At 38.7% G+C, this 16,414-nt stretch overlaps 1 protein-coding gene across 2 annotated transcripts in view; it reads right to left on the bottom strand.

Moving 5' to 3' along the window:
- The window catches only part of esrrga (estrogen-related receptor gamma a), a 96,542-nt gene that overhangs the window by 60,914 nt on the left and 19,214 nt on the right, over window positions 1-16,414 (bottom strand). For both annotated transcript variants that reach the window (XM_051723397.1, XM_051723398.1), the window contains 2 exons: window positions 10,012-10,427; window positions 6,739-6,855 (listed from right to left, as the gene is read on the bottom strand). In XM_051723397.1, coding sequence (XP_051579357.1) covers window positions 6,739-6,855; window positions 10,012-10,427 — 533 coding nt within the window. The remainder of the gene's footprint in view (window positions 1-6,738; window positions 6,856-10,011; window positions 10,428-16,414) is intronic.

Below are 16,414 nucleotides of genomic sequence, written 5' to 3'. Positions count from 1 at the left end.
GAGAGAAAAAAGGGAGAGATATGCTAGATATTAAAGAAAGATATAGGAAAGGAAAGTCAAAAACAGAGAAAAAAGGGGTAAAATGAAGGAATGGTGTGGAAAGGCTACTAAAATGAAGACAGGAGGATGGAAGTGAGACAGATGAACTCAGCGGGACTCCTGTCAAGCCAAGCAGTTCTCTCTTAGCCTAATTTTTTAAATTTTTGGGATGACTTAATTCAGAAATCTCCAAGTCGTCATTAACAGTACAAAATGTACAGTAATCAAACAAATACTAATAAAATCTATTTAAACTGAGATTAATGTCAAATTAAGACATTTAATCAAAAGCATCACCAAACAGAATTTAAAAAATTATGAATATTTTCAAACAGGTTTGCTTGACACTCCCCCCATCTGACAATGGGCAAGAAACAGATAGTCCCGCCCCCAACTCATGCCACTGGTTGAGCCAAACTTGCTGTGCTGGAATACTAAGACAAACAGATAAATGTTTTGATAGCACCACAGTGTTCACTTTCTAGGAAATTAAATGGGAAATATCTTATTAATAGTTGTCTCAGGATATAAAGATATGATAGTAGAAAGTGTTTTAACATAAAAAAAAATAAATAAATAAAAAATAAAACACTTGATAAAGTGATTTTTGGCTGGGCGTGTAGTAGTGTATCTGACTTCTGTGATTATTGGCTGTTGCATGTTCTATGTCAGCAATAACAATATCGATGCTGGCCAGCATGCCGTATGTCACTACACGGTTTGCTGCACAGAACCATAGAGGGAATTTTAAGAGGGATTTGATGCAATGAGGCAGGCTTTTGAGTTTCAAATTGCTCTCTTGCTCTGACTAAAAGCAGAAGACACTCTATATGAGTATGTATGTCAGTGTGTATGTGTGTGTGACAGAGAGAGAGACGCTTTAGCCTACTCATAGCTACAGGCAGGTCTGGCTTTTTTGCTTCCATGGCTGCTCGTCTCCCCAGAGAGATGCATTGGGGAGAGCCACTGCTCTCAGAATCCAAACTCCAGCCTTCGTTAGGACAGGCGCTTTCTATAACACAGCACAATAATTGGGCGAGCTCTAATTGCCTTCTGCAGGAATTAGATGCTACATATTCGAAAGGTGCACCCAATCACTGCCAACCTGCGTCTCTCTCTCTCTCTCGCTTGCTTTCTCAATGTAGAATGAAAATGGAAACATTTCTCACCAGATGCACAAATATGGGGGTCATTTTGTTTTTTATGAACTGCATTTACTACATTCCATATTGATATATTATAAATTGGTCTATATCAGTGGTTCCCAAACTTTTAACAGTGACGTACCCCTCCAAATATTCAACATCCTTTCGCGTACCCCCTCTCTAATGCATAGATAACTTTCACACAAGGTATTTTGAAAATATGTATATTTAACACAATTATCTTTGTAAAACAACTCCCTTATATTAAACATGTTATATTTGTACGTTTTGTACATATTGAATAAATGGCTTACTGATTGAGTTGGGTATGCTAGATATGATATAACTGCATAACTTGAAAACTCCCCCTTCATTGTGTCGCGGTATGCAAGGATAGCGGTCGGTTCTGTGCCTGGAATTGCGCATCATTGCAGGTACGTCATTGCCGGAAGACTTCGAGCATTTCTGGTAAGTTTCTGTGCAATTGCTCAAGGTGCTTTTTTAAAAACATCATGCAACAATGTAAAAACAGGTCTCTAGCGTGCAAGCAAATGTGAGTGAATATTACTGTGCGTGTGAAAGTGGAAAATTATTTGGCCGCACAAAAAACCAGACAAACTAAAATTGTGGACGACTGACATGTGTGAGTTTGGTAAAACAGTGAAGTATCAATTTTACTTGCTATCACTAAGCTACGTCACCTAGTAGTGTGCTGGGCTGGCGAAAAAAGATACTTGTGTGACGCACGACACGAGTAGATGCATTTTCTTTAACCGCAAAAGATAAGGTTATTTGATTGCATATTTATCTGACCTTTATGACACAACCATTATGGTGTTTCTACACTAGAAGGCACACTAAATTATTTTTGCCAGTGAGAAATACATGAACTGGGTTTGAATGTATTTTAGACTGTGATGAAATTAAAAGAATGGTAAATCTCAGAATTTTATTCGCATACCCCCATTGTCACCTCATGTACCCCCAGGGGTACGCGTACCCCAGTTTGGGAAACACTGGTCTATATAATTAATTGTCACACATTTATACTACCAAAGCACATCTAATTTATTGATGACTGTATTGAAGCTGTCAAGAGTCATGGCTTAGCAGTTAGCGCATGTGTTCTGACATAAGGTGTGCTACCCTACACAAGCCCGACGGGACCTGATAAAATTGTTAATACGTTGGACTATAGTGCTCATGTAGGCAACGCAAGTTTGCATTTGATTTGTATAATTTCCACATCCTTTCCCACCCTATCATTACCTGTTCTCTGTTTACTGCGTATATAATAAAAGTGAAAAAAGTATTAAAAAAAAGATTAAAAAAAGGAAATTGATACGAAAATAAATAAATAAATGGTAGAAAGCATACAAGAGCTACATTCCCACACTGTAGAGTCTCCAAATGTGCATTGTTGGGTAAAAACAGAAGTATCACTCCAACAGAGAGAGAAAAAGAGGTATGAGGTATATTAAGTAGCTCTCTCTGTGGAGGGGGTCATCCATCTGTTTGTATGTGGACATGAGGGATGAGTTGCTGAGAATCTAGCAGACACACACACATGTACACACCTTCTCCTTTAGCTTTAGCACAGAGAACCTTTGAATGTGTAGGTTTCAATGAGTGTGTGTCTCTGTTCATATGTGTAACTCCTGAAAATAGAATAGGGTACTGTGTACAGTATAAATGCTTTTCCTTTGAATATGTGTGTGAGTGGGGTTGTGTGCACCTCAACGCATGCTTCAGCTCGCCTGTGAGAGTTATTCTGAATGTGTGAACTGCATTTCTCTAAGTGTTGTGTAATAAGCACTCTCCAGTCCTGATGTACGGCTCTCGTTCCCCTCATGCTGCGTACCACTTGGTGCTTTAGCTCGAGCATGTTAGCGCTGATTCCGGATGCGGTCTCAGGCCAGCGCTCTGTCAGGCTCTGTTTCTGTCTTTCTGACTGTCTGTGGATATAATTTTACAGTTGGGTAGCTGGAGGTAGCGACGCGGCAGGCGGCTGGCCCCCAGGGTCAGACAGAGACGTAGCTGGAGGCAGCAATTTCCTTGCAGCTACAGTGTGTGCGTGTGTCTGCAAGGTGAGTGCACGTTGCTACGGAAATAAGTGTTGAGAGGCTTTCCTTGTGCATATGTATGAGTGTGTGTGCAGCGATGGTGGGGGGGGGGGGGGGGGGTGGTAAATCCTCTCTCAAATCCTATCATCATTTACTCACCCTCATGTTGCTCAATATGTCTTTATTTTTTTAAACGCAAACATATAATTTTTGAAGAATATACTGGTCTCTTTGTTAATGAATGGGGACTTGTGCTTTCAAGCTTCAAAAAGGATGCAAAAATCCCCATAAAATATGATAAAAGTTGTCCATTACGACTCATGCACTATATTCCAAGTCTTTTAAAGCCTTACGATAGCTTTTTGTGAGAAACAGACAAAAATTTAACCTGTTATTCACTGAAAATCTTGACCTAACTCTTCTTGGCACATTTATTTATTTATAAGCTATGATTGATTCATGAATCGTTTATTTTAATCTGATCTTTTAAATTAATCAGTTGATCAAGTTCACAAAATCGATCTGAATTATTTATTCATAACTCGGACTGATCAGATCAGTCAATTCAGGCCACGTCCACAAAATTCATTTTCACTTGAAAATGCATTGATTTTTCTACGTTTACTTCTCTCATCCACACTAAAACGTTTCCCCGACTGAAAATGGTGACTTTCGAAAACGTGCCCTATTTCCGCACATATTGGAAAATGATAATGACCTTTTAAATTAATCAGTTGATCAAGTTCACCAAATTAATCTGCATTACTTATTCATGATTCAGACTGATCCATTTTTTATGTTTAAATCACTGACTATACACTAATCCATTTCTGCTGTGAAAATGCATTGATTTGCTACATTTAGTTATCTCGTTCACACTAGAATGACATTTCCCCCCACCGAAAATGGAGACTTTTGCAAACGCTCTCTATTACCGCATACTTTGGAAAATTATGAAAGGATAGGAAACTGAAAACACTTTTTAAAGGATGAGGCCTAAATGATCCAGTAGCAGCAGTTCTCAAAAGTGAATTTATTGTAATTGCATATTAAAGAGTGATCAGTATATTCTTCAAAATTTCCTTTTGTGTTCCATGGAAAAAATAAATTAATGTGTATGGAACAACATGAGGGTGAGTAAATGATTCAGAATTTTCATTTTTAGGTGAACTATTCCTTTAAGTTTCAGGTGAGAGCTACGCTGTGATATAGGTGGACAGATATCAAGTTGGGTGGTTTGGCTAGCCCTACAGTGGTTTGGCTCTGTCAGTGGAGGGATTTCATCACTTTGGATCTGAAGTATCCAGAACTGCAAGTGTGTATTGTGGATATGTGTGTGTGAAGGATCCTTTCTTTATCTGGATTACTTATCCCCTCCCCACCTCCATCTCTCCCAGGGGTGACAGGGCTAATTTCAGACAGATCTTCCCCTTAAGCAAGCTCCTGGCTATGAGTAACAATCCAACCCCCTCCTCCCAAAACCCTCCACCCACCTCCAGTCCAACCAGTGCCTCAGCACGGACACTGACACGTCGGTTTAGCCCGTACCTCACCAAGGTTAGCCAGCCACAATTAACGTCAGCTGACAACTACCAAGTACACACACACACATATATATATGTCAGATTTGGATATAATCTGATCACAGACGAGTGAGTTTTGCACTATAAAACTGCAAACAACAAACCTGAATATTATGCTAGCATAATATTCAAATGTAGCTTCTAAAGTGAGTTAAAACCAACAAACAAAATAAAAAATGTTAGCATAACACTTTACCCACAGAAAACCATGAGGGACTTCTGTTGTACAACAAAAGCAATTCAAATATTCAAAATGAATAGCCATGAGGTTGAATTGTGTTTGTGTGTGTGTGTGTGTGTGTGTGTGTGTGTGTAAAATGCAAACATGTTTGGAAAAATAGGAAAATTGATGCATCAATTTTCCAAATGACCCTTATTCATATGTAGAGGGGGACCTCTGTATTAAATTCAAGCACTTTACAACAAATGGTTGTGCCACTGGGTGCCATTTTGATATATGTGTGTATGGGTGGCTAGCAGCAAGAACAAAAGGCAGCTATTTGTCTGGATGCTCATGGGAGAAGATGCCATATCAAACATGCAACTACATCCCTCAGACCTTTCTGAAAACAGGCCTCTACTTATCAATTACCTACCTGTCAGCAACACCGGCCGCATAGGCAAATGTCCCCGCACAGGGCAACAATAGCATTGAATGAGATTGCTCTGTGTGTGTTTTGTGTGTGAGAAAAAGATTGAGAACATGAAAATTTGAAATTTCACATGTAAAGCCATACAACATCCCCGCTGAAAAGTAACAGCTTAAACCAAACAAGCTGGTTTGCTGATTTTAGAGGGATTGTGGCTGGAAGACCATCTTGGCCAGGCTGGGAGACCAGCTATACCATCTAAAACCAGCTAAGACCACCAAACTAATTTAGGCTGGTTTCAGCTTTTTCCCACCAGGGATGGAGAAAAAAAACATGCATGCAAGTGTGTGTGTATGTGAGAATGCACGCTCTCAAAATGAACAAACACACACTCGATGCAAACAAATGTGGACCTGTGGGGCATTTGCGTTGAGTTGTTTTGGTATAATTTGAGCTGACCTCTCAGGTCCGCTGAAGTTAGGCTCGCTGCAGGCTTTGTGTGTGTGGTTTGTGTGTGTGTGTGTGTGTGTCTGGTCTTTTGTCTTTGTGGATAAAGTGCAGTCTACCTGATCATAACTTCAAGGGGGAGGGCGTTTGTGTCCATACACACACAGACCCCACTGTAGGTTTGCCTGTGGCTCTACATTGAGCCTATGAGGGCTGTCACTGTCACATGCACACCTGCCTGTCTCTAGAGGTGCTGTACTGTAAGTGACAGAAGCAGAGCCTACCTCTCATTCTCTCTCTCATCTCCCTTCACCTGACTCTTACCCACTTATGAAGGCAATTCTCTCAGAGTCAGACAAAACACTGCCTGTCTTGCTGTGTGTGTGGGTGCAACACTGTGTTTTTGCTACTGAAGATATCAGAAAGGCCTTTTTTTCAGTGTGAAGGTTAAAGGCTAGTTCAGGCAGCTCCTCTGTAAACTTTTAACATCAAAGCCGGATAAAGCCCAGAGAGCCAGAGCACTGTGTTACCACAGGAGAGCGGTTAGAAAATAACTGCTTGTCCATTTGGCAGACCTCTGAGAACATGCCTCACAGGCCAGCTCTCTAAATAAAAACCAGTCTTGTTAGTTAGAACTAGGCCTGGAGGCCGGGACAAAAGATGGTGTTTGGCTGACCGTGAGTGGCCCGCGGGGCAAGGGGCCAACTGGCCCTTCAGTTTCAACCTTGACTTTATTCTACTATTTCTAGTTCTTCTTTTTTCTTATAAACTTGCTTATTTCCTGTGAGTTGTGAATGGAGTGGGGGAAAACAAAACAATTTCTATATGTTTTTTTTTTCCTGTCCTTTCTTTGTGACTCAGAATCTCTCACCTTCTCGCATCATGCCGACAGTCAGACACTTCATGAAGCGGCAGGCTTGGCAAGACTTCCTTCTGCGTTTGGTGATCTCACATTCATTGGTAGCGGGGCAGCTGTACTCAATGTTTCCTGTGGCAAGGCATGTAGAGAGAAGGAACAGAGAGTGTTTAATGACTGCTAACCAAAACCTTACTTCAGCACAAAATAACCGCATTATGGATACTAGTCACACTAAAATAACATCACTATTGAAATCAGATACAATAATTATTATTTAAAGTATAATTTAGATTAAATAATAATAAAATAATTAGGAAGAAAAAAGTAAACTTCAAATTGAAAACTTTTAATAGTAATAGACAAATATAAACCTAATGCCAGTTAATAATTTTCTGTTTTCAAATAGTTTGGAATTAATTATGAGTCAACCGGTTAAAAGAATATTCCAGGTTCAATACAAGTTAAGCTCAATTGACAGCATTTGTGGCATAATGTTGATAACCACAAAAAAATAAAATAAAAATAATAATAATAATAAATAAATAAATTTTAAAAAAGTTCGACTCGTCTCGCCTTTTTAAAAAAAAAAAAAAAAAAGCAAAAATCGAGGTTAGAGTGAGGCACTTACAATGGAAGTGAATGGGGCCAATTTTTGAAGGATTTAAAGGAATACATTTGAAATGATAATTTTATAAAAAGCACTTACATTAATTCTTCTGTTAAAACTCACGTATTATTTGAGATGTTAAGTTGTTTAAATTGTCATTTTTACAGTCGTTTTTTTTTAAAGAAAAGGTTTTCTAGTAATCAATATTATGCAACAAATGCTGTCGATTGAGGTTAACTTGTATTGAACCCGGAATATTCCTTTAAGATCAAATCTCAGGAAATCCAAATATTGAGCACAAAACTCAAGCTCAAATAGTCAGAGACTGCAATACTGCAATCGCATCCCATCATATTTGCATATGTGTGTGTGACTGAGAGTGCAAGAGGTGAGGCAGGAAATTGCCACTGGTCCTCCTCAGAGGTCATGTGTCATGGAGCTGTGAGAAGCTGGAAAGGCAGACGGGCAGGCCAAACTTTACCAAGCCTAAACAAAGACCTGCAGGTCGCAATTCACCTCTAAGTGAACTCCCAATCTCCTGGTTCCCACTGCAGTCTGCCAATCCGCCAAACAAACACATATACAGAGGCATGAGTCTGTTATTGTGAGCAGAATACCTGTGAGATAGTGTATTTATTGAGCATTATCAAACTGACAGTTCTGGTCCTGGATGCTGATTGGTTGATACAGTGTTCCAGCCATACTATACACAATATAGTAACAGATCTGACACGAAACACCTGTTCACCTCCATAGGTACTGTGTATGTCACTACGCTGCACCCACAGAAAACATATTCTTGTATTATTTACATATCAGAGACTATATATTCTAGTGGAAGGATGGTACTTCTATTTGCCAATATTAACAAATGCAGTTGTTAATTGATAGTTCATGTTAGTTCATAATGCATTAACTAATGTTGATACATAAAAATATTAATGTTTTAAGTTTATTATTATATGTAGAAATTAAAATGAACAAAGATTAATAAGCGCTAAAAAAAGGATTGTTCATTATTAGTTCATGTTAGTTCGCACAGACACTTCTTAAACAGACTCTCACACGCGCACTCATGCAATTAACATAGGGCCCGTCTGGGACCTCCACACTGATGAAATATTTCAGAGTTAATCAGACTTTGTAAACACTGATTTGTATTGACTTCTCTTCTGTGAACTGATGTTTCCTCATTAAAAAGCAGATTAGCAGCAAGAGCAGGGGGGCTAAATGCTCAAGACTGCTAATTCAACAGGAAACAGTATTTAAAGTATGCATGTCCATTAAACTGAGCTCCAATATTCATTAGTCAGGTAATCTCCACAAGCCATTAGGGTCTTTGGATTGGGAGGACACTGTGTGTGTGGAATGGGGATGTGTGTGGAGATGCTAGGTGATTCTCATGAGGCCTTAGGGGGTTGAGTGGTCTTAACCAACTGGGAGTGCTTAGAGGGGGGAAAAATCCTTGGCAATCTAAAATAGGTGCTTTCCTCCCAGTAGCTGAATGCCAATGGCTTGAGCACTGTGTCCAGTTTAACAACACAGTGAAAAGGAGACTATGTATGTGCGTGTGTGCTCACTGACAGGATAGAGTGATGTGATTTGAGTTAGGTGGCAGTCGATTAGTACAATGTCCATTGTCTATCACTCAATCGCCCACCAAGAGGTTTCAAACAAGATATAAAATGTCCCAGGCACCTTTTTGTGCAGCCTGTCTTCATACTAATGCTGAACTTCCATCATTCATCAGTTCCAGTCAAATGCCAATGGAGCTCATTAACAGAGCATGGCTACAACATGACCTTGTGCTGACCTCATGCTACAGGTTTTCTTGTGTTTACGCAGTAGGGAACGAGTGTTTTGGGCTGGGGCTGGCATTCTGTGGATATTTTCTTTGTGGTTGTCTCCTATATTTCGCTACTGCCTGGCTACGAGTGGCTCAATTGGGAGGTGATAGATGCAGGTTGTCAGGTGGCATTGGAGGAGTGCCATCAGAATGCCAGCTGCCAGTGATTTGACTGGCCACGGCACCCGTGCAGCTGCCCATCCCAGCACCCCCAGCCGAACCACCGTCCTGACACCCCTGCACTCTTCTCATTCCCTCAACAACTAGCCAGCCTGAAAGTCAATAATCGTCCAGCTGGATGGGATGATTTCAGAAATTATCAAGAGTTTTATTGGGAAATGGAATGAAACATACCAATATGTCAAACTTCCAACCTTTAGAGACCTTGGATTGTGTTCATGCCAAGCATAATGTCTGACCCATTTGTTTGTATAGTATTCTTAGTATTTCATTGCCACTTCTAGGAACAAGTGGATACATTATATCTTCTTTCTGTTATGGTATATTCAATTACTGCTAATCTTCCTAGATTTCCATTTGAAATAACTAATAAAGCAGATTAATCTCAAAATCTAAAGTAATAAGATAGGAAGGAAATGTATATTTGTTTGCAGAAAATACCATAGACTAATAAGCCAGAGTTTTAGCACCCTTGGGCTTTACTTGTCAACTGGACGGAAAGCTGCTTAGGCGGTGTAAAGCCAGTGGACATTGGATGTATGGAATTGCTTTACGCTTATTCTAGGTATTGCACTTTGCACTAAGTCCGTCTGTCCCCTTGGCCTAGCACCTGACCTGCAACTGAACCTAGTGAGGTAGGGTAAAAGCCAACCTTGAATGGTCCTCTTGAAAAAGGCCTTGCAGGCCTCGCAGGAGGCAACGCCATAGTGGTAGCCAGAGGCGATGTCCCCGCACACCAGGCACAGGCGTTTGGGCATGGAGTTGAGCATGTACTCGCATTTGATCTGTGAGTCCTCCGTGATGGTGCTGGAGCAGTCCTCATAGCGTTTGGCTCCAGCACCGTTGGGGCCCAGAGCACCAGTGGGGCCGTACAGAGTGGGTGAGTCCAGACCGTTCTGATGGCCGTTCATGGTGGAGCTGTAGCTACCGCTGGCGTCTGAAGATCCGCCGGGGCTGTGGTGGTTTACGCTGTCCGTCAGTGAGGCGGGGCTGGAAGGTTCCGTCTTGATGTAGGAGGGGCAACTCGACTCAATGTGGCGGTCCTTGTTGGACATTCTGCAGAGCAGCCTGCAAGGACAAAAAAATGTATAAAAAAATCCGAAAAACAATATAGAAATGTACGTCAGTATTAGGCTGATTCTGGCAAAACTTCTCAAGAAAATGTCCTGGTTCTGTTTTACTCCAAAATAAAAAAAATAAAAAAACAAAACAAATAAAATGTATATTTTGCATTTAGAAAATTAAGTCTTTTTTAGGGCCATTAAGAGGTTTTACATTGTGACATTATTTTATTGACAGTTATGTACATTACCCCCATTTCTCATTTCCGCAATGCGAAAAAAGGTCATTATGAAATTCTCATTACCGCAATAAAAATAAATAAATAAATAAATAATAATAATAATAATAATAATAATAATATATATATATATATATATTATTGAAATTATAATGTATTTAAATATCATACAGTAGTACTCTCATGGTACTGCCTTTATAGATTTTTTTGTTACAGTAATGAGAATCATCATTGAAAACAATGGGAAAAGTATAACATCCTAATGCGTTACGGTAATGAAAATTGGGGGCTAAAATGTGCTTGAGTGTTTCGAAAATAATGTCACTAGGCAAAAATTTTAATTGTCGTAAATGCAGGCTTCATTTTCTTTATGCAAAATATAAATTAATAGACACTGCCATTCAAAAGTTTGGGGTAACTTGACTAAAATGTTTTTTATGATCTTAAAAAACTTTTGATCTGAAGGCATATGCTTAAATGTTTGAAATTAGTTTTGTAGACAAAAATATAATTGTGCCAACATATTAATTTAATTACAAAACTAAAATTATATTTTAAAAATAGTTTTTGAAATGGATGACTTGGACTGCATAATAAAGAAAAGCAGCCAATAAGTGCCCAGCATAGATGGGAACTCCTTGAATACTGTTTATAAAGCATCCCAGGGTGATACTTCAAGAAATTTCTGCAAATTCTAGGCAAATGGTGGCTACTTTAAAGATGCTAAAATATAACACAGTTTTGATTTATTTTAGTCACAACACAATTCTCATTGTTCCATTTGTGTTATTTCATAGTTTTGATGAATTTACTATTATTCTAAAATGTAAAAATAAAAAATAAAAATAAAAAAATAAGTGACCCCAGACTTTTGAACGGCAGCGTATTTGCAGGAAAAACAAAATTCAAAATTTGAATAAATTATACACACAAAAGCGAGCAATGCAACAATACAAAAATACTAGGTTGTCATTACTGATATGCCAATAGACTGATTTGTCAATTGTCATTGCATCCTTGCACGCAATGGACAAAAATACATTGTAAATATGTAATTGACACTTTTCATGATTAGTTAATTGTGACAGCTGTAATTGTCATCTCGATAATTTTTTTGATTAATTATGCAGCCCTATCACCTGCCTTAAACATCACAAATGAACATGACCAACAATAAATTATAATCTTAAAGAGTGTGCAAACCAAGAAAATTATTGCCTGATGTAATTGAGATCCTTGCTGTTCTGTTTTGGATGACAGTCGCCAGCATGGAATGCTGATGTGCCCAACCAGGATTTTTGGTCCAGCAGCTTGACTAGCACTAACCAGCATAAACAAACTTTTACTATGCTGGTCTTTTCAGCAGGGCATAACTTGTGTCACCAACATAAAACCAGAGAGAGAGAGAGAGAGAGAGAGAGAGAGAGAGAGAGAGAGAGAGAGAGAGAGAGAGAGAGAGAGAGAGAGAGAGAGAGAGAGAGAGAGACGCTAGGGTTCAGAAACACTTCCCCCCAGCCCACTGGTATAGCCCCTCATTCTGCACATGGGTCCACCCCAGCCTTAGCCTGGGAGAACAGAAAATTCAGTGGCTAAAAAAAGCCCCTAATTGTGAATTCAGAATTCCAGTTTTTTAGCATGTTAATGACTTCTCTGAGAGGAAACATAAGGGGAAAGGCATATGAGAGCCAGTGTGCCACAGTCCCCTGGGTCTCACTAAAGTGTCTGAGTGGTTGTATATCTACACGGCTGTAAGAGTGAGAGCTAACACTGCTACTCTAGTGTAGCATGCAGCATGCCAATTGAACTCGAAAGAAATGTGGCATAACCAACTCAGCCATGTCGTAATAGTTCCAGATCTTGTCATAATGTTTTCAGACATTTTGATTTATTTATTTTCATTGTTTTTGTAGGACACCATAAGGACTCAGCTCTGCTACTAAGTAGAATTGAGATTCATTATTATTCGGCAGGGCAAATCTAGTGTTATTATGTACAAGAAGGTACCCAAATATGAATTACTGGGGGGACCAAATACAAAAGTTTAAGATCGGTCAGTAGAAAACATATTGATCAGCTAATATTCTAAATATTGGGGGGATGTCCCCCTCAATGTTTATAGTATGATTATATGAGATATCAAGAATTAAACCAAAGCACTAGAATTCTAAAATGTCCTGAAATGACTTATTATAGTGTCTACTATCAAACCTTGTCATTTCTCTGCAGCACCAAAATTGACTGTCTCTGCAAAAAAGTGCTTTAGGCTTTTTCGTGAGATTGTGAATCAAGAGGTGGGATCCGGTGATCAAATGCACCATGACAGACGAGCATCTGCAGGGTGGAAGAGAGAGGGACAATGTGGAGAGCCCAGCGCCATCACTCACTTTCCCGTCAATATCAACTTGTTCTACATGACTCAAATCAGTACGGAGGCGCAAACCAGTTCCATCATCCTCGCCCATGGCCAGTCAACATACACACACACACTTGCACACATCGATGGACAAAAAATCTAAAAAAATCATATAGACCAGGGGTGTCAAACTCAGTTCCTGGAGGGCCGCAGCCCTGCAGAGTTTAATTCCAGCCCTGCTCTAAAATACCTTCTTGTAATCTTTAAGCACTCCTGAAGACTTTGATTAGCTGCTTCAGGTGTGTTTAATTAAGGTTGGAGCTAAACTCTGCTGGACTGTGGCCCTCCAGGAACCGAGTTTGACACCCCTGATATAGACAGACAAAAGCATCCAGTATCAATCCAGTAACACAAACAGACACCCACACAGTAAAAAACAGAGACTCTTCAAAGGCTAAACAAAAGAGCAGGCCAACCAACCCACCCCACATCGCTCAATACCGCCAACCCATTTATCGTCCAACCTCTTCCATCATCCCTACCCCCATACATTCACATGCAGCCCTGAGAGAGGGGCCTATTAATGAGTGCTGTAATTAATAGATATCTCTTCTCTGTCTTTCAGGGGGCTTCAAGTCCTGCAAGAGTGGATTAACCGTTTCCCCTGTCAACAATCCAGAAGACCCTGAGCAGGGTCCTGCAGGGTGTAGTGGGGGTGGAGGGCGGCACTTCACTTGAGCTGTGTCAATTAGCTGTGCTTCAATATCTACATGTAGCACAATGTAATTGCTAAGGGACTGTTTGTTTCTCTAAAATTCTCAAAGGTTTTGGGGGTTGTGATTTTGGTAACCCTCCACATGCACCCACACAGACACTGTGAGGGTGAGCTCAAATGCACTCTTTATTTATTCTTCACTGCATTAGCATTAAGGTGTGCTATAAGTGAGATGACTGCAGAAGAACAAAGTCATATTACAGACATAAAGAAAAAATCACTGAGGATTTATACAGACTACACATCAGGACCATTTTAAAATGGAGATGAAGGGGGCCAAATAAAATAGGCAGTCTGGAGGACCACACAAAGGTCTTTTAATTAAGGAAGCCCACTTCTAAATGAGGGCTCTAAAATCTGGTCAGCTTGTAAAAGATGACTCCTTCTGAGGCCCATAAAGAAAGATAGTGAGTGAGTGAGTGAGTGAAAAACGGATAGATTTTTTTAAAGAAACCAGACCACCTTATCATTCAAAAGAGGTTTTAGGCGACTAAAGAAAAATGTGTGAAAAGAATGACACATTTTAACCTTTCACAACAGACTCTGAGAAATGAAACATGGTTGACATAGTTAATTATTTTATTACTATAAACCAATTTGAACTAAATTGAATTACTGGAAATGAATTTTTTTTTTTATGTGTTTTGGGATTTGACTAAACAAATACTGGTAAACTTTAAAACGAAAAATATAATAGTAACAAATAAAAAGAGGAAGTAATTTAGGGCCCTATGATTTCCACGTTGCGGAAAACACGGAAGGAATTGCGGAATCAAGTCATAAAAACAAACACTAGCCCATATAGCGAACTGGTGAGAATTGAAGCTGTCAAAAACATCTGGTTTTTCGCCAAAACTCAAAACTAAAAAAAAAAAAAAAAAAAAAGAAAAAGAAGAAGAAGCTCTACTTAAATTCAATATTCAATTCAAAATTCAATGTAGTAGTAGTGGTAATATTAATGATAATAATAATATATCAATAATAATAATATTATATTTAAGCAATATCTCAAGCAAGAGTTTCAGCACTGTTTTCATTAATACTGTGATCCTCTAATGTGCAAAATAAATAAAGAAAGAAATTAATAAATACAAACTGATAATAAAAAAAAATATGCAATGGTATGTTGAAAAGTAATTGTTCTGTTTTCATTTGATTAAAGTTTTTTTTAATGATAAAATGTAATTAAACTTTAAAACCTGGAATTCAGAGAAAATGAATTTCTGAAAAAATCAGACGGAATTTGGAAAACAAAATTAAATGGATTTTATAGGGCCCTAGTAATGGAACCCTATGAATATGTCTTTTGGTGTAAAAGCTTAGGCCAAAATGTGCTGAGACAAAGTACCTGTTTCCTTGTAAAGTTCTGATTACACTTTTACTGATGCATCACTGACACTCATACTAACAGACAGGTGTCCTGGGGGCCACAAAGGTTTTCTTGAACATTCCAGTAATGTCAAGGATGCATACTGTGTATTTATAAACAGTGTAAAGCTGTTTAAAATCAGTGAAAACACAAGCACCAAAGACTGTTTACACTCGCAACATATTCTCTCATCATATTTAGGGTAACAGACAAACTGGTTTTTGTGTGGCAGCTGAAAAACCCACCTCCAACACTGAATGACAGAGAGAGTACAAAGTCAAAAAGGTGGGTAACAAAAGAGGAATGGGCCAGCATTGTAAGGGCCCCTCGTGCTTTACAGCAACACTCTTAAGTCTCTCAACAGGAGACACCCTGCTCTATAACTTTGACTGAAAGTTATTAGCGTTCTCTTTCTCTCCCTCTCTTTCTCCTGCTCTTTGAAATTCTATGAGTCTATTAATCCAAACCTGCAATATTCACAACTATCTATAAATTCAATTGTCAGATGGCGGATTTTTATTCTAGGCGGCACTTGAATCCAAAATTAGAGGCAGTAAAATTCGCATTAGGTCTAAGAGAAATGGAATTGTAAAGGCTATATTTTAGAAGAAAAGAAAGCCCTTTCCGACAGAGAGAAGACTATTTGAGAGGTAATGATTTTATCTGTTTTCAACATTGCCTGGTGCCGCGCTTCAATCCCGCAGTGTGCCATTAACAAAAGGAGTTCTTATTCTGAAAAGCAGTGGAATTTAGTTTAAGCTTATGAATGGAAATAATAATCGTTGAGTGAAAGGGTATAAAAAAAAGGCAGGCGATAGTCCACAGAGAGACAAGATAAAATAATACAGCAGAAGACAGAATCGGTTGTTCTTTATTGTTAGGGACATTACTGTTATTCTACATTATAAATAGTTCTTGAGGACATACATTTCTAGTGAAGTATCCCAAACGCTTTTATCATATTAAGGCTCCAGTTTTAGTGTGTAATGTCTTTGAAACAAAGTAATAGGAAATGTAATGGCTTTTTAAACTGGAAAATGTCTAGATGATGTCTGAAATATCTATGGTTAACACATAAGCCTCTCTGGTTTCACTGTGGATCAGCAATAAAGAAGATTAGGAAAATCAGATTGTGTAATAAAATCTTAATTTAATTTCACACAAAATAAAAACATGTCAAAACTATCATATCTGTCAATTAGAAATAGATCAACTCTATTCATATCTGAGAATCATAATGTTTTAGAAATTATAAAAA

The sequence above is a fragment of the Myxocyprinus asiaticus genome, chromosome 17 (assembly GCF_019703515.2).
Source record: "Myxocyprinus asiaticus isolate MX2 ecotype Aquarium Trade chromosome 17, UBuf_Myxa_2, whole genome shotgun sequence".
Taxonomy (NCBI): Eukaryota; Metazoa; Chordata; class Actinopteri; order Cypriniformes; family Catostomidae; genus Myxocyprinus; species Myxocyprinus asiaticus.
This window is presented reverse-complemented; position numbering and strand designations above follow the sequence as displayed.